A 21190-nucleotide genomic window follows, 5' to 3' on the forward strand; every position below is an offset into this window, starting at 1 on the left:
TGGGGTGGGTCTGTCGGACTCGCTGCTTCACGTGATTTCATCCTGTGGGACAGTGGCCTTTCCGCTAGACCACAGCACACTGGACCGATGTGTTCATGAAATCAATCCCGCTGTCACTGAAAGGCCGGATCCCTGTTGACTCAGCCATTTCCCACTCTGGCTGTCCCAGGGGCGGGCAGGCCAGCAGTGCCGATGCCCCCCTGCTTCTCGGCCACCAGCTGGACTCCACTCTGCGGCAGTCCGTCAGCCCCTTGGCACGGTGTTCACCATCCTGACAAATGCATTCACACCTGAAAGATCAGCTGTAGCCAGATCTCAGCACATCAGAGGAGAGTGAGCGAGATGCGGGCACCTCTCTCCAGGTGGGGCCCGTGCTGGGTGGTGAGGCACTGGGGGCGGGAGGGTCTATAGGGGAGCAGCCAGTCCTCAGAGGGAAATGAGAACAGAACAAGGAGGCACTGGGAGGGAGAGGACCCGCATCGGAAGATTTGGGGTGCCTGGGGACCATTAGATGATGGAGCAGTTCCCTGGGGCTGCAGAACCACGTACCACAAATGGTACGTTTATTCAGAGATCACAAGTCTGAACCAAGGCATGGCCATGGTCATGCTCCCTCTGACGCTCTGGGGGGGGTCCTTCCTGCCCCTTCCAGCTTCTGGGGGCCCCAGATGCTCCTTGCCTGTGGCAGCACAGCTCCAACCTCTGGTATCTCCTTGTCTTCACATCATCTTACGACATCCTGTGCCCGCTTCTTATAAGAACACAGACCTATTGGATTACGGTCCACCCTAATGACCTCATTTGACCTTGATTACCTCTGTGAAGTTTCTATTTCTAAATAAGGTCTCATTCTGAGGTATTTCTCTGGAGGACATAATGCAGCCCCTAACAGTGTTCCTTGTGGGGGTAGAAAGGACCCCCTCGTAGGGCCCTAAGCTGAAGGTGAGCAGTTCTGCCGTAGAAGCAAGGCCTGGAAGGGCGGTGACAGCGGCAGCAGAGGCCGGCTTGGCTCGTGTGCAGGGACTTGTGCCAGGCTCGTACTGACGAACGGCACGGGGCTCTCCCGGTGCCAGCCCCAGCTCCAGGCCAGGGCTTTAGCTCAAAGGGACCCCCACCCCCACCCATACACAGTACGGTGGTGCGGCAGGAATGGGGATACCTCAGACCGTGCCCTCCAGCCACCCTTCCTGAGATGCAGATACCCCACCAAAGGCCAGCCTGGAGTTCTGGGCTTGTTTTTATTTTGTTGAAAGTGGCAGTTTTCTCCCAGGAACACAAAGGAATTGCAGGATAAGGGTCCTGAGCTGTGGCAGGATGCTCTGGGTCAGGATGCTGACCTTGCCTCTCCTTGGAGCCTAACCTCTAGCTTGGGGCTCAGCACATGGGAGATGCTTAGTGTTGAGGGAATGAAGTGCAGCAGCAACATGGCTGACCAGCCAGGGCTTAATCCCGCTGCTGTCATTTAAGTAGTAAATTTAAGCAACCAAGTTACTAGACCTTCAGGAGCCTTTCCTGTCTGTAAAATGAAGGCATGTTCCTTGCAGGCCCCTGTGGAGATGAAGCTGTAAATGTGTATAAACCAGGGCTGGCATGTGAAGTTGTCATAAATGGCCGTCCCCTTGCTTCTCAGTCCCTTGGGCAGAGGACGTCTGGACTAGGCGGCAGGAAAGTGTGAGGTGCATTTGGACTTGTTGAATCCGCACCGGGAGCCGCGGCATGTTCTGCAGCAGAAGCAGGAAGTCGGAAGGGCCTTCAGGAGGTTCCCAGCCAGCAGCCTCACTGAGACCATCCGGGAGCTGAGACACAGGGTCATTCTGCCCCAGAGGTCAACTCTTGCACCTGCGACACATCAAATTGACCTGTAGGCCCCATCCATACCCTTTCATGTCATACACACTCATTGTACCAGGCCCATGCAGAGGGCACGAGGGACAAGGCACAGGCTAGGCCAGTGATGGCGAACCTTTTGAGCTCAACGTGTCAGCATTTTGAAAAACCCTAACTCAACTCTGGTGCCGTGTCACATATAGAAATTTTTTGATATTTGCAACCATAGTAAAACAGACTTCTTTTTTTGATATTTATTTTATATATTTAAATGCCATTTAACCAAAAAAATCAACCAAAAAAATGAGTTTGCGTGTCACCTCTGACACGCGTGTCATAGGCTCGCCATCACTGGCGCTCGGCCTTGGGGGAACTCGGGGTCTAGGGGAGGGGAACGGCAGAAATAAGGGCATTATGTGTGGTTGCTATGGAGACAGGTGCTCAGGAGACAGGTGCCATTTACTCTTTATTGCTTCTTCACATGTGAACTCACCTCGCAATTGTTACTATGAGGCGGTATATCAGAATACACGCTGCTGTAAGGAACAAAAATCAGACAAACTGGACTTCAGGAAGTAAGGGATTTCATTATCTCACTGTCTGGGGAGGCCAGTCCAGGGCCTGAGTGGCAGCTAAACTTGTCCTTCAGCTCCGCCGTCAGGAGCTTTTGTGCCCACGGCACCTGTAGGCGTCATTTCTTCATTCAAGAACTAAAGGCCAAAGTGCCATGCGATTCCAGTTTCCCCAGAAGCCACAGGGAACACCTGGGCCATCTCCGTCCCTGCGGGTTGATGCCACGGCCTGTCACACCCAGGTCTGTCCTGCTTTTGGCCTTCACTGTTTGCAAATCTAGTCACTTTTTGGAGAAATCAGGCTGCACCAACAAGCTGCTTTCTGGGGCTCATTTCTGCACCACGTGGGGCTGCCTAATGCCGTCAGCAAAGGAGACCAGACCACGTTCTCTCTACTGACCGGAAAAAGGCTCCCCTTGGGCTGACCACCCATCTCTGGGATGACACCACATAGCCAGGCCCTGAGCAAGCAGACAGCACCCCGTGTGGCAAGCACAGGCCACAGCAGCCTGACCAGCTCAGAGGCGGCAGCTGGACTCGGGGCCAGCACAGCTGCGCCTTAGAGGTGGACTCTGACAGTGCGGCTCCCTACCCACAGCAGAGGAAAGAGAAGGGCTGAGGCCTGCAGCTTCCGCCGTAGATTCCAGAAAGGGGAGCGATGAAGACAGGACTGATCAGAAAGGAGAGTTTCAAAGGAGACTAATTTGGGCAAACAGGAGGTGAACTAGAATGTAATTTCCGAGAGGAGCGGGGAAACCCGTGTTAAGGAGGTAAGGGCTCGGACAGCAGAGGAGAGGGAACCAGGAAGTGTGTCCTGTTACCCCTGCTCCCGGAGCTCCTGCACAGGGGGCTCCTCCGCCAGCAGGGCTGACACTCCCCTGCAGCCCTGTGCCTCTGACCCTGGTTCACAGAAGGGGAGTGGCAAGGACAGGCCCCAGCCCAGCCGGCCTCTGGAGCAGGTTCAGATCGAGGCTGAAGGTCGTCTCCCAATCAGGTGGGGCCCCCACACCTCCTGCTCCCCCAGGGGCACGGGCTGGCGTGGCCTCCTCGCTAGGTCCCTGCAAGCCCCCAGCCAGGGAGCACACCCCACCTCTGCCCTTTTAGAAATGGGAACTGGTGCTCCTGCCAACAGAGAACATAGGTCAAGGACGCCTCAGAAGCCACTGAAACCTACATCCTGGTCACTGCTGCTCAGCTGCCCGACAGACATGGCTGTCCCTGCGGTGCTGGGAGTAAAGAGCACAGCCCAGGAGGCAAGACAGGGCACTCGGTAAAATGTTCAGACCGTCACACCACTCACCCCAACCAGGCGAGGCCTCCCCCTCAAGAGCGGCTGCAGGCCTTTATCTATGTGCCTGCTGGGCCACACACACAGGCACACGCACACTTCACTGTTTTGTCCTGCAGTGTGGCAAGCCCAGGCCACAGCCCCCAACCCCGGCGGCTGAGGGGTGTGGAGGGGGCGACTGGAAGGGAGAGCTTCAGGAACTGCAGCTGGAGAGGGAGCCACTCCGACCAGGTGGGGACCCCGGGCAGCCCCAGTCACTAGGCCTTGCCAGAGGGTAGAGGTCACAAGGCAGGTCAAAGGAGACCCGGCTCATCCTTCAGTGCCGGGCCCTCAGCACCAGGCGGTATTTATGCAAAAAGGCTGAGTCTCCAAACTGAGGAGGGTGGAAGGGAGGTGGCGACAGAGGAGCCTGCGCTGGCCGCCCAGGTGGCCAGGCTGGCAGCAGGGGCAGCTCAGTCGTCTGCCTCCTGTTTGATGTTCTCGATGGGAACAGGCAGCTCTGGACTCAGGGCCTTGTCAGGCGTGGCCGCTTCCACATGCTCTTCCTTTACACGCACAGCGATGACTGAAGAGGGAGGAGGTGGGGGTGGGGGGAGAGAGAGAGGCTGTGCATGTAACGCTGGGAGGGTGGGGGCTCCGGATCTGGGGAAGGGATCTCACTCCCTAGATGGGGGTCTCAGGATGAGGTGGGAGAAGGCCCAGGCCCCATCACACGCCCGCCAGGCTGGCTGTGCCAGAGACGCTGCACCTGCCCCTCTGCCGCCCGCCCTGCCAAGCGCGAGGTGGGGAGAGGTGGAGAGGCCAGGCTGAGCTGCTTGGCTCCGCTCAGAGCTGGGGGTGGGTGTTTCGGAAGCTCTTCTGCCCAGTGGTCTGAGAAGGGCTGCTTGGTGCCCAGAAAATTCCCTTCAAAATTGACTGTCCCCTTCTGTGCCAGGTGGGGAAGGAGAGCCGCCGCCCCTGAGCCCTGCCGCAGGCCGCCCGGCCCACCAGCCCGCCCTGGGCTCTTACTCTCATCGGGAGCGGCCCCCGCCGAGACCTTCTCTGTGGCCCGTGGGTCCTCATCCAGCAGGGGCTTCTTGGACCCCTGTCTCAGGGGCCGCGTCTTGGTCGGTGGCATTCTTTTCCCTTTGAATAAAATCGGAATTAAACCCGGCATTAGGGTCACATCCATGCGAGGCTTGAAGGTTGGATCTCATCCAGCGGCTGGGCAGCAGAGCAGAGGGGACGGTACCGATTTAGGGGAACTGGCCTGAACTTCTGACCTCACCCCTCAGGCCCTGCGCCCGAGGCTCAGAGCCCTTCACAACCTTAATCCTGCTCAGCAGCCTCCCATTGCGGGCACCTCTTCTCTGGGTGGTGCCGGTCATGGAGGCTACCTCGCCACCACCCTCCTCTACTCCCTGCCCCCTCCAACCGGCTGCCCCGAGCCAAGCCCCTGCTGGACTCAGGACCTGCTGAGAGTGGCGCCGCCTGGGGAAGTGACCCTGAAGCTGTGGCTGCCCTTGCTCCCATCCCGGAGGGGGCAGAGGGAAGACCGGCAGCCTGGGGAGCAGCTTCGTTTCCTCAGCACCTCTGACTTCCACACCCAGCAGCTGAGCACAGCAGAGGGTCGGTTCCTGTGATGGGCAGCATGGGGCCCCTCCCTCCCCTTCTTGCTCTCAAATACAACCTCCTGTCTTTTCCTGGCATCTGACCACTGCCAGGGACTAAAGGCTCCCTACTCTGCTCTGGGTCACTGAAGACAGGATGATGGCCCGTGGGGCCAAATGGGAAGGGGAGGAGATGGAGGGACCGTCGTCATGACCTAAGTGACAACACCCAAGCTCTGCTCCCAGGGCTACAGGCCCCGCTGTTCCAGGTCCCACACCAGCCCAGGAAGCTTTAGAGCCACTTACTTTTCTTCCCAAACTGCTTCTTTCTTTTCTTCGTGGCCTCTTTGGCCTTCAGAGGTGTGGTTGGCTCTGTTGTTGAAAGAAAAGGACAAGAGGTGAGGAGAGAGTTCTGAGAGGACACAGGGTAGAGGCACATCCCGAGACCCCTGCCCACCCCTCATAGCCTCCCTGACACTCGGGGACACCCCAAGAAGGAAAGCCAAAGTTGGGCATGAGAAAGGGGAAGGGGCTGGGGGAGGGACTGGAGAGCAGCTGTCCCTTCCCACCCTCGTCACCAGGGCTGCGCCGAGGGACCTGGGTAGTTTACCTGGGTGCATAAGGGCACGAGCATATGACAGAGTGGGCAAGATCAAGGAAGGAGCTCTGCAGGCCAGAGGGAAAGGGAGACAGAGAAGTCAGGAGCAAGGGTGGGCCAGGAGACTTCTCGATCTCATGCCACAGAATGAGGTGGGCATGGGGCAGGGGGCGTGGTTGGAAGGAAGGAAAAATGAAAGTCAGGAGCCCCTTAGGGCTGCAAGAACCCAGACCTGTTGCCACGGGTGGCTGGAGCTGGTAGCCGGTGAGCTCACACCAGCCGACGGGGTAGATGTCCGGGGACTCACAGTCCACCCACTGGTCATACTCGTTGTCCCAGCCATCAAAGTGGATGCTGAGGAGCCGATGCACCACCCGCTTCACCGTGGCCACGCAGATGAGCCGGGGCTCCATCAGGTCCACGGCCTCCAGCTTCATGCCCACCTTGAAGCCGTGGTTGGGACAGTCCTGGGAGGAGGAAGAAGGCAGTGACCTAGCCAGCCAGCTCCCTGTCCCAGTGGTGAGTGCCTGCAGGGGAAGGTCCCTCTGACCAATGCCCCCCCTGTACTTTGTGCCCAAGCACCAGTCCCTGTGGGAAAGGGACCGCTGGACTATTGGGGTGCAGTGCCTGTGTCGAAGCAGGGCCCTCTCCCTGGAAGTGGCTGATCTCAGCAGCAGATACTCGCTGACAGTGGGCAGGGCCAATCCGAGGTCACCCAAGTGCCCAGTCCTCAGTCTCCTCACCATGTTAAAGAGTCTCGATGGAGCTGCTTTCGACTTGGTCTTCTCCAAGTAGGTGTCCCAGTTGAAAGTGCGTGTGTCGTAGCCTGAGGAGCAGAAGGAGATGTGGAGGGAGGAGGGGGAGTAGGAGGAGGGGGAGTGGGAGGAGTCCAGAAGGGAGCACCAGCCAAAGGGGCGCCTGTAGCCTGGTCAGGCCAGTCTTACCTTTTGGGAGTGTGAGCTCAATGTCATTCTTTTGGCAGAAGGTGGCTGGGAAGATGGCGTGGGAGGAGGCATGGTAACAGAACCAGTCCGAGCCGTCGGTGGAGGGCCCCCCGTCCACACAGATCATTAGGTAGCCATCCAGGAGAACCTGGGGGTGGTCGAGAGGGGTACCCAGAGAACACAGTATCATGAGCTGCACCCCATCCCAGGGCAAGGTGGCTGTGGTGGGGACACGAGGCCATGGCTCCCCTGAGCTGCTGCTCCAGCTACGGCACTCCGAGGCCTATGCTTGAGATCACTGACCCTCCTCACTGGACAGTAATCCGTGCCCACAGGGCCCATGTCTGTCTCTGTGCCACTGTGTTCTCAGTGGGGAGCTCACGGAACTCAGGGCTCCAGGAGCAGGCAGCCAGAATGTGGTGGACATGGAGTGAGGGCTCTGCACTACCTCCCTCCCCTAAGCCGCCTGGAGGTTGAGGCAGCCACAGGCTCACCTTGCAGATGGTTGCCACGCAGATGTTGCCCAGATTCAGGGGGTCGATGGCCTCCAGCTTCATCCCCTCCTCAAACCAACCGCCTTCTGTGTAGACAGCGCGAACCTTAAAGGAATGGGACAGCTGGGGCACCTGGGACAGCCCAAGTGCAGGGCGGAGGGAGCAGGCCTCTCCTGCCAGAGGCCTGGGAAGGGGACAGGGAGGCCAGGGTCCTAAGGCCTGGCTTGGACCCAAGATCAAGGGGAAAGGGCCCAAGAGCGGTGCCTCACCTTCTTGAACAGGTAAGGAACAGCATCACAGTAGATCTTCCGGAAGGTGGGATGATGGGCCATGTCGCTGCGCCTCTCTTTTGGGGAGATGGCAGAGGGAGTGAGGGAGAGAAGGGAGTTGAAGGCTGCTAAAAGGGCCATCGCTACACTCCCCAGAAACGCGGGTGCTGCCCTGCAGATGCTGCGATCTGTGTCTCAGCCCCCACCCGCCTGGACTAGAAGACAAAAGCGTCAGGCACGCTCTATGGGAACTATTAGCCCCAAGACCCATTCTCCTCCCAGGTGACAGGGGGAAGATGGGGCCTGTGGTCTCTAGTTCCAAATCAGTTTTACCACCTGCAAGCTGAGTGACCTTGGTCAAGTCACTCAACCTCTCTGGGCCTCAGTATTGCCAACTGCAGGGTGGAGATGAGCACCCATACCACAGGGCGTTGTTGTGGGGTACAGAGGTGCTCCCACCCAGCCTTGGGGTGGCAGAGCTGGGGTCAGGCTGTCTGGGGCTCTGCTAACCTGACAGCTTGATGCCGTGGCCAACACGCCGTGACCAACCCACTGGATGGATCAGGGGGCTCCACATATGGCACCAGAAGTCGTCGTCACTGTCGCCATCCTCGTACAGGAGCCGTAGGCGACCCCCAATCACCGTGTCCACCACGGCCATGCGGGTCCGAGACACCTGGGACTTGTCCACCACCTCCAGCCGCATGCCCTGCCGGAAGGGGTACTTCATGCTCTCCACCATCTGCAACATCAGAGCACAGGCCTGCTGTGGGCATGGCCTGCCACCACCTTCGTACAAGCAACCAGAGGACAGGGAAGTGGGGTGGAGCTGCCCGAACGCTGAGTCAGGAAGTGAGCCCTCCTGTCCCCAATTCCACCCTGGCCTCCACGTCCTGAGGATGACACTGAGAAGGCACGCAGCTCACAATGCACACACCAGAGCGCCAGTAAGAAACCTGCAGGGAATTACAGAACCCTTTGCAGACTAAGGAAGCGGGGGCCCAGAGGGTCAGGTGACCTGCCCAGAGTCACAGTCATTACTGCCAGAGCTGAGCCTTGAACCTGATCCCAGTATCCAGCCTTGTGGTCCTTCCGGGACCTGTGTTCTGACTCACAGGTGTCCCACACCCCCTCTCCTGCCCGCCTCCCGCTGGTGGCACACATAAGCCTCCTGAGCAGCCTTTGCTTCCATCCATCCAATTCCAGCTCTGGCCTCACCGGGCCGCAACTCTGAATGGCTTTTGTAGCACCTTAGGAGCAATGCCTGCCCCCATGAAGCCACTACGGACTGTTAAACAAGGGTCTTAGGAAGAACCAAAAGCAGCAGGAAGAACCTCAAATAGGGGGGCAGGAAGGAGACCACTTAGGAGACCCAAAGGGCTCAGTGCCAGACCTTGATATGAAAATCCACGGGAAGCGTCCTGGAGCCCACCAACCGCTTCATGAGGTAGCCCTTCCAATCGGTGAATTTGGCGTGGATGGCTGTGAGACAGAAGATTCCTGCTTACACGCTGACAACACTTCCACCGACAGGGGGCGCCAGAGCCACCCCAGGAGAAGGACGACTTATTTCTGCCTTTCGGTCCGCAATCACCTCATCCTATACAATCAGGCTCTAAACCTGGAGCTGCCACGAGGCCTCTGGGGCAGAGGAGGCAAGTGGGTTCTGTTCTGCCCAACCGAAGGGCTCTTGGAAACCAGCACACGGAACCCTCGTCAACTCACTCCGGGGCGGCACCAGGATCTTGCTGTTGATGGCACACCAGCCGATGGGGTGGACATCCACGGTTCCCAGGTTGCACCAGAAGTCGTGGCTGCCATCATTTTCAAAGCCCTCGTACCGAAGCAGTACTCGGTACCCTGGAGAGGACACGAGCCACAGTGAAGGAGGGTGCGATGGGGAAAGGTGTGTTCTTAGGCCTTCCTCCTTCCGCAGCCTAACCCAGACTTTCAGCTGCCACTCCTAGAACTCCTTGCAGACACTGGTCTCTGCTGTCCACCGAGTCATGGCCAAAGCAAACCCAGGCCACTTACTTGGAAAGCAGTGCGGCATAATGGGGAGAATTAAATTTTCTATAGCTTGAGTATCCCTGGAATAAACCTTAAAAAATGGGACTTTCCAAACTCACCCAGCTCGGTGGTCCCCTCTAAGGCAGGCGAGGTAGGGCTGCCAGGGCGCCAGCAACCCCAGCAGGTGGGGTTTTGTTGCCCACAGCACTGCCCACCCATCTAGACGCCCCTCTCCAGACCCTGCTCCTCTTTGGCCAGAGGACACCCACCTGCGGCCTGGATGACAGAGGCGATCCAGTACACCCGGCTGGGGAGCACAGCGTCACTGTTGAGCACCTCCACCTTCATCCCCTTCATCACATCCTCCCACTGGTCATAGAGCGGGACCTGGGTGGGTACGAGAGAACCCAAAGGAAACAGTGAAGTCGCTGCCTGGGCTGGCAGAGAAGAGCGCTGGCCCCATGCTTGGTACACTGAGATCCAGTGTACGGAACCCCCTCTTCCCAACGGATTGTGTCTTTCGCCTTTCACACCAGTCACTGGATGAGGAAAACAGGCAGAGGACGAGGGGGAAAGAGGTGAGCATGGGGTGTCTGCTGCCCTTGAAGAGCAGTCAGGGAATGGAGATGGGGGTGGCCAGGGTAACATCAGAGATCAGTCAGGCAGCCCCGAGTACTAGTCGGTACAGGACCAGCCCCTTGCTGTAGCATCTTGAGCACATCACACCTGTGCCAGCCTGCATGCCACCCTGCACGACACATTACAGCTGCTAGCGCTTACCACGCGCCAAACCCTGTTCTTGGCACAAATATCACCTCCTTAATCGTCACTCAAGCCTGGGCAGTAAAGGTCATGACCCCGGGCTCTGACAGAGCCACTCAGCACACACCACTCCGCGTGTTCTTTCCCCGCCCCTCCAGCTGGTCCTCTCTCTGCCCGGACAAGTGCCCCGACAGCAGGGGCTGCTTTTTGGGTGCCTCCCCACCGACCAACCCTCGCGTTGCTGCCATGGCACCTCATCTCCTTCGGGGAAACTCACCTCTTCTGCATCCCAGCCTGCTTAAGCCAATCGGGGTGTCCTGTCCCACGTCCCTGGCCACAGAGATTGGGTTCATCATAGACCCAGAATGCTACCCAGGCACACAGGAGCGGGCTCTTCCCAGAGCACATGAACCGGACATGTTAAATGCCAGTGTGCCGTTAACTCCCCTGCAGCGAAGGTGCCAGTGCCAGGAGGGCTAGAGAATCGGGGCAACTAGGGGAGGCCACCTGCACCAGCCATTCAGAGGAGAAGGTCAGCTCTTCACTGTTCAGGGCGCCCTGCAGAGTTCAGCAGCAGCACAGAAAGGAGAGGCCAGGGGGCGGGTTTACTCTGGTGAGAGGCCTCCACCTACATTTCCTGGTGTTTTGGAAATTGGTTTGGAAGACAAAAGAGTGCTGCTCTAGGCCTCCCTCCTTGCCTACAACCACCGCCTAGGGATGTTTCACAGTCAGTGCCTCCACTCCACGCCCAGCCCCCAGGGCCTCACCCTGCTGGTGTTTCTCAATGATAGGGCCAGGGAGCCGCCTGCAGAAGGGGCTCCAGGAGGCATCCACATCCGCCTCCCCCAGACCAAGGGGCCCAGGGCAGTTCAGAAGCACCAAGCTTTCAAGGGAAACATGGACAATGGGAAGAAAGGAGTTCCTATCTGGTGCTCAGACATAAGCTAGCACCAAGTTCCATTATGTAAATAACAAGTTCCCCTCAGAGGGGCAGTGCAGTGCTAGAAGCCCTCAGTGAGGGTCCGAGGGAAGACTTGCAAAGAAGTGAAAGAAAGGTAAACGAGTAACCAAGCTGGACTTTGACCACCAGGACCCTGCTCCACCCTCACTGTTCTCTCGCGGTGCCAATGCAGCGTCCAGCCTGGAACCGTGTTTGCGAGGCAGTGAGGTGAGGTGGGTGGCGAACCCCTGGGTTCCCTGCTCCCTCTCCCCTCCCCGCCAGGGCACTCACGTGCTTGAAACAGCTGACAGGAGCAGCCTTGTAGCTGTGATCCTTCAGGAACTTCCCCCAGTCGAACCCCAAGACCAGCGCTGCAGACAAAGGAGTTGAAGAGAGTGGAGTCGGAGCTCAGGCAGCAGCCACCCCAGGCAGCTGGCCCCTGAGGAGCCTGAAGGCAGGTCCCTTTCCCACCACAGCAGCGTCTCAGTCCCAAGTGCATGGCGAGGCCACCTGTCCCCGTACCTGCCCCACGAGTGGCCATCAGGACCCTCTCCAAAGGCTGCCAGACTCTCAGGAGTAAACAATCAGAAGGAAATGTCTGGCCTTTCTTCCCCCAAAGGAAAATAAAATTCAAAGACCCTTGAGTTTAAATTCCTCAGACCTCCCCTGACCTGTCATTGGCTACAGCAGGCAACCCTCACGCCTATGGAGCTCGATTTCTGTCAGAAACTCAGCCCACCCGGAGCAGAGCCGCGTTCTGCCTGTATTTCACCTGCTCAGAAATTGCTCCGCACTCCAAGTCCCCTTTCTTATTGCACCACCCCTCTCCCAACTAGACCTGGCTTCCCACCGCCCAGGGGAACAGACAGCAAAGGGCTAACATCACTGCAAAACAATAGAGGCTAATTCACGGCTTTTGAATGATCAGTGGGGGTCCTGCCATGGAGGGTGTCTGAAGGGATTTTCTGCATCATTTCCACAACAGCTACCAGGTGAGGAAGATGCAACCCACAGTAAGCCTGGGTCAGGCTCTTTCTAGCGGACCATCTTTTCTCCTCACTCCCAGAGTGGGCCCCCCAGTCCTAGCCCCCCATACCCATGCCCAGCCGCTCCCTGGGCACAGTCCTCTGCCCGCTTACCGTCTTGCCCCGTTGGTGTCCCATCTGCGAGCTGTCCCGTCCCTTGGGAGTGGAGAAAGGCTCCAATTTTGGCAGACCAGGCTGCTTTGTGCAGGACTTTGGCTTTCTTGGTGGGCGGCTTTCCCTGCAGGGCAGAGAGGGTGTGTGGAGAATGTTGGCTAAGAATCTAGCTCTGGACTTAGACTGCCTAGGTTTAAATCTTAACATGGGTCAGTTCCTAGTAAGCTCTCGGGGCTCCAGTTTCTCCATTTGTAAACCAAGGTGATGCTAATAACAATAAGGGTTGCCAGGATGGGAGAAGGGCTTAACTCTTGTTCACTGGGGAGGCACTGGGGACAGATGGCTGAGCAGTAAGGCAGACAGGGACACCTGTTCCATCTTTCAAACTTTTGCTTCCTCCAGCACCTTTCCTAGTGGCTTGAACTCTCAGCCATTACTTGCTCCTGCGCTTCTACAGATTTATGGCAGAGAATGGGCTTCAGGGGATCTGTGAACGGAACCGGGAGACATTTGTATATACATGGAGGTTCCGCTTCCATCGGGGCTCAGAGTTCTCCCCCAAAGCTGATGGACACCGATCCAGTCTGTAATTTGTAACCTAAGCACTGCTCAGAGGCCCAGAGAATTTGCTAGAGATCAGTGTAGTAGAAATGTGGGTTTAGAACCCACACAAACCTGGGGTCAAATCCTGGCTCAATTTTACTTGTGTGCCTTTCATCGCTTCTCAGCCTTTTGGCTAAGATCAAGTGTATTTGTGTACCTTTCAGCAAGTTACCAAAAATTTTTGGCCCTTTAAAAGCACTTTTTAAAAATTATTTTTAGAGATCACTGGTTACACTGAGTGCCAAGCCCTTAGTAAGTACCTCCAAATTGCAGCTATTCACAATATTACCAGCTCACGGAGGGAGGATTTTCCATGCCTTGACTACAATCCACAAAATGAGGGCAACAACAGTAATGGTCTGGTGAAGGTGAGCGAGTGCAGGAAGCGCGGAGCAGAACTGGCTCCCCGGCTCACTACACATCAGAGCAGGGCCCGAGCCTGCCTGCACAGTAGGCTCACCTGAGGAGCTCTTTGAAGCCCCCGTGTCCAGGCCACACTTCATCCCAATTAAGTCAGGCTCTTTGGGAGCAAGACCCAAGCGTCAGTATTTCTAAAACCTTCTAGGTGAGCTCAACATGCAGCCAAGTTTGAGAACAGGCGTGTGGGCGGCAGCCAGTCACCACACACAACACAAGGCCAGCACCCGAGATCCGCTTCCAGCCTCGCTCTGCCGCCTCAGCCCAGAGCCGCCCTAGTCAGCCATTCTTCCTCTGGCCTCAGCACACGTCCCAGTTAGCGTCCGGGTCGGACAGCACATCAGAATCTCTCCATGTCTGAAACTGCTACGAATGTGAGTAATTAACTGGAGATTGGTAAGACTTTCTGGCTGCCTATGACATGGAGTCAGAGATGAGGCAACAACCATCTAAACCCACTACGGCTGATGAGCCTGTGGCTGGTCCCCAGCTTCCTTTCAGAACATTTATAAAAGTGTGGTGTAAGGACCAAGGGCATTTTTGTTTAAAACTTACTGAACCTCCCCAGAGTGGGGAATGAAGTGAATGCAGCTCCAGGAACCTGCAAGTTAATAAGCTCCATAAATAGATCCCTCTGCCCTCTAAAGTTTGAGATCATAATAAATACCAGGTAATTTACATCCTCGGATGGATACAGGCAAGGTCCTCCCCAAGCCCTCTTGGCCCCTTGCCATCAGTTAGTTGGCTGTTCCTGTCTCAGCACCCTGGGCCCCAGGAAGGGTCTTCCCAAGTGACTGCCTCTCACCTGTAATCTAGCCAAGATACTGGCTTTCTTGGAGTTGGAGGAGTAGCTCCTGGAACAGGAGACGCTGCAGAACCTCTTGGTCTTGGAGAAGAAGGCTTCCCTTGTACCCACGATACCACACATCTCACAGACAGCTGGGAAGAGAACTTAGCACATGACTCACCTGATATGTCACCCCAAATCAAACAGAATGATAGGCCCTTCAAAACCTGGCACTGCATTAACCAGGTAAATCCTGAATCTACTTCCCCTAAGATAAGCTGCTTGGCATCCCTTGGCTATGTGTCAATAGTGGGGCTAAGAAAAATCCACCAAGAAACATGTGTTGGAAAGTTTGCAGAGGAAAAAAGTAGAAAAAAGTGCCCAAATCATTTAACTTCTGAGTCTATTTTTTTCTCATCTATAAAGAAACTGAACTAGATCAGTGTTTCAACCCCGGTTCACATTAGAATCACTTGGGAGCTCTTAAAAATGCCCAAGCCAGAGCTAGAGAACCCTGGGCTCGATGGTCTCTTTCGGGTCTTTCTATTCCTAAAGTTCTGAGATTCTAAGAGAACTAGAAGACAGAAGGGAGACAGACACACGAAGGCAGACAGCACAGGATGACTAGAAAGGAAGTAAGATCCAAGTGGCGGAGTCTTAGATAATTGTTCTGAAGAGTCTGGCACCAAGGAACAGAGTGTCCTCAGCGACCGCCTCACCTGCCTCTCTTCACAGGCAGGGACACGTGGAGACCCCGACATGGGCCCAGCAGCTGTGCAAGCATCACATCGCTGAAGCCAACTGGCTCCCATGTGCTCCATGGGGATTCTTATCTGCCCAGACACCTACTCCTCTTACCCAGGGGTCACTTTAGTCTCCATTTCCCTCACTGTCACTTCCAATCCATAAGCTATTTCTTGTTGCTTCCTGGATAATAATCAGAACACTTTAGGTATCCTACCTTCTCAGCATCCACGCTTAAAAATCCACCAGCTGCCCTCACTGGTTTGGCTCAGTGGATAGAGCGTCAGCCTGTGGACCGAAGGGTCCCAGGTTCGATCCCGGTCAAGGGCACATGCATGGGTTGCGGGCTCAATCCTCAGGAGGCAGCCAATCAGTGATTCTCTCTCATCATTGATGTTTCTATCTCTCTCTCCCTCTCCCTTCCTCTCTGAAATCAATAAAAATATATTTTAAAAAAAATCCACCAGCTACCCTGGCTCAGTGGATAGAGCATTGGCCTGTGGACGTATAGAGCGTCAACCTGCATACTGAAGGGTCCCAGGTTCAATTCCAGCCAACGGCACGGCCCGGGGTTGTGGGCTCCATTCCCAGTAGCATAAAGGAGGCAGTTGATCAATGATTCTCTCATCACTGAAGTTTCTCTCTTCCTCTCCCTTCCTCTGAAATTAATAAAAAAAATAAAATATTTTTAAAAAATACACCAGCTAGTCACACAATGTAAAAGCAGTGCCATGTTAATGACTAGCACCTAATACGTGCTGAATAAAATCAGTTGTATGAAAGGAGTGAAATCACAATTTGAAATCAGACTGCACCAGCGGAAATGACCTTTGGGGATACTTGGGGTGCTTCTGTCTCTCTCACAGGTCCTTACACATCTGATCCCTCATACTTAAGACCAAACAGCCCTTTACACCTGACAACTCTGTCCACAGGGCCTATATCCCCCCTCTTCCGCCACAGCCTCCTGAAACCTCCCATCTTCAGGGACACTCTGAAGGCACCTGGCTCGGAACCACTGCCGTCCAAGGAGCGAGGAGTCCCAGGGCTGAGCAGATGCAGGGGGGAGGTGGGCAGCTCCCCTGCTTCCCTCTCTTCGTTTTCTGCTTCGCTGGACTCCTCCAGATAGGAGCTGCTCTCGCTGCCCGCACTGCTGTTGTAACCCCGGAAGCTGTCATAGCCACCAAAGAGCTCCAGGTCGTCATCTTCCTCTTCTTCCTCCATGGGTTCTGAAGAAGGAATCTCCTAGGGCAAGAAAGGAGGACACACAGCAGGCAGGAATCCTGGTTGGCTTTGTGTACAGGGAGGGCAGCTGCAGATCGCTAGCTGCTCCCTTTCCAGTTTTTGGTCAGTCAACATTTTTGGGCAAAATGGCAGGCAGAATCAAACACCCCTTTGGGAACACCAGAATCGTGACTCTTGTTCATACACTTTGCAGGCACAATTCAACAGAATAGCTTAAAACAGAAAAAAACATGTTTTAGGAATTAAGCAAGCTCCTTCTGTGGATTTGTAAGTGATGAAATATACAGCCAGCCCTGCATATCAGTGGGTTCCACATTCCCGTAAAAAAACATAAATACAATGTTAGTTTTGCTGACATGTACCATATAGTTAGGCCTGTGGTCGCATCTGTACTGAACATATGAAGACAATTTTCTTTTCATTATTCCTTGAGTGATACAGAATAACAACTGTTTACATAGCATTTATATTGTATTAGGTATTATAAGTAATCAGTAGATGATTTAAGGTATATGGGAGGATGTGCATAGGTTATTTGCAAATACTATGATATTTTATATCAGGGACTTGAGCATCTGCAGATTTTGGTGTCTGTGGGGGTTCCTGCAACCAATCCCCCACGGGTTCTGAGGGAAACCTGTGCGGGCGTACCTCATTTATTGCACTTCACAGATGTTGCAATTTTCACAAATTGAAGGCAAGACTCTCCACCAGCAAAAAGATTACGACTGTCTTTGTTGCGGTGGTCTGGAACTGAACTCAGTAGAAATGTATTCTTCCCCCTTCAGCATATGTACATCAAAATCACCTCAAAAACAACTTAAGTCAGAGAAAAGTTAATTTGGGACCCAGACTGCCATAAGAAGGATTTGGAAGGCAGAAGACACACTAGCTACAGCACAGTGGAATGGACCACAACTTGGGACTTAGATCTGATCCTAACTAGCTGGGGCTCTAGGGCAAGGCATTTAACCTCTGGAACTCAATTTTCCTATCTATAAGATAAATAAAAAACTTGGCTCACAGGATGTGAGATGTAAATGAGATAGTGTATATGAATCTACCTGGCGTGTAGTAGAAAAGGTGTGAAGAATTTGGACTCTAGGTCAGGGCTCAAATACCATCTCTAGTTTTGTTGTTGTTGTTAATCCTCACCTGAGGATATTTTTTCCATTGCTTTTTAGAGAGAGTGTGAGAGGGAGGGAAGGAGGGAGGGAGGAAGGAGGAGAAGAAAGAGAAACATCATTATGAGAGAGACACATCTATTGGTTGTGTTCCCCACACACCTCCACCGATGCGGGTGGGAGCGAGCAACCCTTTGGTGCGCAGTGTTGATGCTCTAATCCAGTGGTTCGCAACCTTCTGGCCCTTTAAATACAGTTCCTCATGTTGTGACCCAACCATAAAATTATTTTTGTTGCTACTTCATAACTGTCATGTTGCTACCGTTATGAATCGTCATGTAAATATCTGATATGCAGGATGGTCTTAGGCGACCCCTGTGAAAGGATTGTTCGACCGCCAAAGGGGTCGCGACCCACAGGTTGAGAACCGCTGCATGGCTGCATACACTGGCCAGGGCCCATTGCTAGTTTTTACCAGCTGTATGCTCTGCAGTCAGTCAGTCTTTCAGTGCCTCAGTTTCCCCATCTGTAAATGAGCACAATACCACCTATTTCATAGGCTTTGGGGGGAAAGTAAGGATTAACACATGTAAAGCACTGGGAACAGTGACCTGCACATAGTATTCAGTAAATATTGGCAATTTTTACTGGTTAAAAGCATGGCATTTCAGATCAGATTTGCCCAGGTTTGAATCCTGGCTCTGCCACTTTCGTGTGCTTTGGTGCAAGACAGTCACCCATGCCGCTGTTTCTTCACTAGTGCCCGGGAGATAAAAGCCGGCCTCCTTTAGAAGACTGTTATGAAGATAGAGATATGTAAAGCCTTGTGAGCTATTATTCTTAAATATATATATTTATTTATTTATTTCCAATTGATTTCAGAGAGAGGAAGGGAGAGGGAGAGGGAGAGGGAGAGGGAAACATCAGTGATGAGAGAGAATATACAACTGGCTGCCTCCTGCAGGACTCCTACTGGGGATGGAGCCCGCAAGCCGGGCGTGTGCCCTGACCCGGAATCCAACCCCCGGAATCCAACCGTGACCCCCTGGTTCAAGGGCGATTCCACTTTATATTTCCAACTACACATGCAAATGTGCTAGAAAGGAAACGAATTCAAATACAGGGTGACAAGGCCCTGGCCGTGGAGGCAAAGTTAGCTGGGCGCCGTCCCAGGTGGCGGCCAGTTGGGATCTCCGTCGGGGCACCAGCCTGGGGTGCAGGGTCGATCCCCAAATGCCCAGTAGGGGGCGCGCAGGAGGCAGCTGATGGATGTTTCTCTCCCTCTCCCTACTGGTCTCCAAAAACAAAAACAAAAACAACACACAAAACACAAGGCGACCGGAAGCCAATGATGAACGAGTGAGCGGGACACAGGTCAGCAGAGCGGGGACCTAACAGGTGGAGTCTGGGGGCCGGCCGGGCGTGGCGCCGGCCTCCTCCGCCTCCCGGCGGCGTGAACTTCCGGGAGTCTCGCTACCGAAGCCGCAGCCACTAGAAGCGTAAAAGCGAAACAGTAACCAGGACGGTGGTGCGTGTCCCGGGAGACGGCGCACGTGGGCAGCCTAGACACGGAATGTTTATTCTGCCTTCATCTCCCGTCACGTCACCCGGAATGTGACAGGCCTCGCAAGCCCTAAAGAACGGGGCCGCGCGACAGGAGGGACGACGGGGATTCGGGAGCTCTCAGATCCCCAACCCGGTTCCCCTTCCCGAGGTCAGGGAGGCGGTTCCTCCCGGAACTGCTCGCCAGACGCCGACCCCAGCCACCTCGGACCAGAAGGCAGCACCGACCCCTCTGGCCCTGCTCAGCCTGTTTATCCATCCCCCTACCCAGCACCGCAAGGCGTCGCTGGAAGGCCCGCAGCAGCGTCCCCCGAGCTGGGCTCTCGGGGTTCCCTTTCCCTCCCGCCGAAGTCCTCTCCTACTCACCTCCTCGCCGCGCGGCTTCTCCATGAGACCCAACAGTTCCCACAACCGTCACCAGGTGCAGGAAGCCATATTGGCCTCGCCGCTTTTCCCGAGTGCGCTCATTGGTCGCCTTCCAGAGCCGCGAGCCAATCACGCTTCAAGAAAGAGGAACAGCCGGTGCCGCCCTCGCCTGCGCCCCGCCTCCCCTTGAGGCGGGGTCTTGTGGGACTTGTAGTTCACCGGGGTGCTTGTGGCGGGGGCGGTACAAGAGCGACCTGAAAATCCCCGGGCGCTGGGTCTTTTTATTTCTCTACAGCGGTTCTCAACCTGGGGGTCGAACGACCCTTTCACAGGGGTCGCCCAAGACCATCGGAAAACACATATATAATTACATATTGTTTTTGTGATTAATCACTATGCTTTAATTATGATCAATTTGTAACAATGAAATTGGGGGTCACCACAACACAAGGAACTGTATTAAAGGGTCGCGGCATTAGGAAGGTTGAGAACCACTGCAAGACAACCCCTTCCCGTCACCCAGATCCCATTCTGCATTAGTCAGTTATTGATACCCGCGATAGTCAGATGCTGTTCTAGGACAGGGTGCCTAGCAGAGAAACTCATTTCCTATTCAGGGAGAAACGGGAATACTCTTATGCCCAATGCTATACACGTTTCACATATTTAAAAGCTGCAACACTGGCCCTACATCACCCGCTCCTGAATAAAACCTCAAGTATGAGGCTCTCTGCCTCATTCCGTTTGGATTTCCCACAACCTTCTTCAGGCACCCGGCGCCAGGTGCTGTCCTGGAGCTTCACAAACATCTCAAATCCAGGGACGCCTCACCCTTTGAAAAATGAGGAAACATCTTTGTGTTTAGACAATTTCCAAGATCACACTGGATTGGAGTTTAAGAATTAGTTCAAATTCTTTCCCTCTGTTATGCTGTGCTCTGGTTTAATTGAGACTCTAAATGTAGTAAGTGGAGGCTAAATATGTGTTAAATATATTTCTTTTTTAAAATATATTTTATTGATTTTGCACGCCCCCCAGTGGGGATGTGCCCGCAACCCAGGTACATGCCCTTGACCGGAATCAAACCTGGGACCTTTCAGTCCGCAGGCCGACACTCTATCCACTGAGCCAAACCAGTTTCGGCCACTGTGACTTATTTATGTGATAACTAAAAGTTTGTTCCTCTCAATCCTCATCACCTTGTTTGCCCTTCCCCCCTCCCCTCTGGCAAGCATCGGTTTATTCTCTGTCTCTATGAATCTCTGTTTCTGTTTGGCTTGGTCTGCTTGTTTTCTTTTTAGATTCCACATAAGAGTGAAGTCGTACGGTATTTGTCTCTCTGTGTCTGACAACACGCTGCTGCCTGCAGGGAGAACACTAGAGCAGGTAGCTTGTTCTCCTGACGCTTGTAAACTCTTTTGTTTTACCATTAACGGGGTCCAGGCCCAGATCCCCCACCAAGAGAGCTAGGCTTTCCTTCTCTGGGCCTCACCTGCCTCATCAGGTAAATGGGATTGAGTTCATCTCACTCAACTTGAAGAGTTCCATGATTTCAGAGTACAATAAGCAATTCAAGACTAAACGTCAGCCCTGGCCGGTTTGGCTGAGTGGATAGAGCGTCGGCCTGCGGACTGAGGAGTCCCGGGTTCGATTCCAGTCAAGGGCATGTACCTTGGTTGCGGGCACATCCCCAGTGGGGGGTGTGCAGGAGGCAGCTGATTGATGTTTCTCTCTCATCGATGTTTCTAACTCTCTATCCCCCTTCCTTCCTCTCTGTAAAAAATCAATAAAATATATTTAGGAAAAAAAGACTAAACGTCAAACATGATAAATAAATGGAGTCGAGGTTTTATTTTGTAAAACGGAAATACAGGGCCCCTCTCATTGGGCTGTTGTTAGAAATCACAAT

General features: G+C 54.4%; 1 protein-coding gene across 2 annotated transcripts; it reads right to left on the bottom strand.

The window, feature by feature from the left end:
* Window positions 1–2268: 2268 nt before the first annotated feature.
* On the bottom strand, window positions 2269–19408 carry L3MBTL2 (l(3)mbt-like 2 (Drosophila)). 2 transcript variants are annotated; one of them, XM_006775971.2, is made up of 17 exons: window positions 19282–19407; window positions 15988–16228; window positions 14258–14391; window positions 12433–12556; window positions 11585–11664; window positions 9861–9978; window positions 9307–9441; window positions 8975–9063; window positions 8092–8323; window positions 7582–7658; window positions 7313–7417; window positions 6819–6966; window positions 6618–6700; window positions 6107–6341; window positions 5583–5648; window positions 4696–4812; window positions 2269–4252 (listed from the first exon to the last, which is right to left on the bottom strand). In XM_006775971.2, the coding sequence occupies exons 1-17, from the start codon at window positions 19303–19305 to the stop codon at window positions 4140–4142; spliced, it is 2121 nt and encodes a 706-aa protein (XP_006776034.1). In that variant the 5' UTR covers window positions 19306–19407; the 3' UTR covers window positions 2269–4139. The 2 variants fall into 2 exon arrangements, 1 of the variants encoding a protein (XP_006776034.1); XR_436301.2 differs by lacking the exon at window positions 2269–4252 and adding an exon at window positions 5887–5942 and having other exon boundaries at window positions 4787–4812; window positions 19282–19408.
* Between the last annotated feature and the right edge of the window lie 1782 nt (window positions 19409–21190).

This window comes from Myotis davidii, unplaced genomic scaffold, assembly GCF_000327345.1.
Source record: "Myotis davidii unplaced genomic scaffold, ASM32734v1 scaffold428, whole genome shotgun sequence".
Lineage (NCBI taxonomy): Eukaryota > Metazoa > Chordata > Mammalia > Chiroptera > Vespertilionidae > Myotis > Myotis davidii.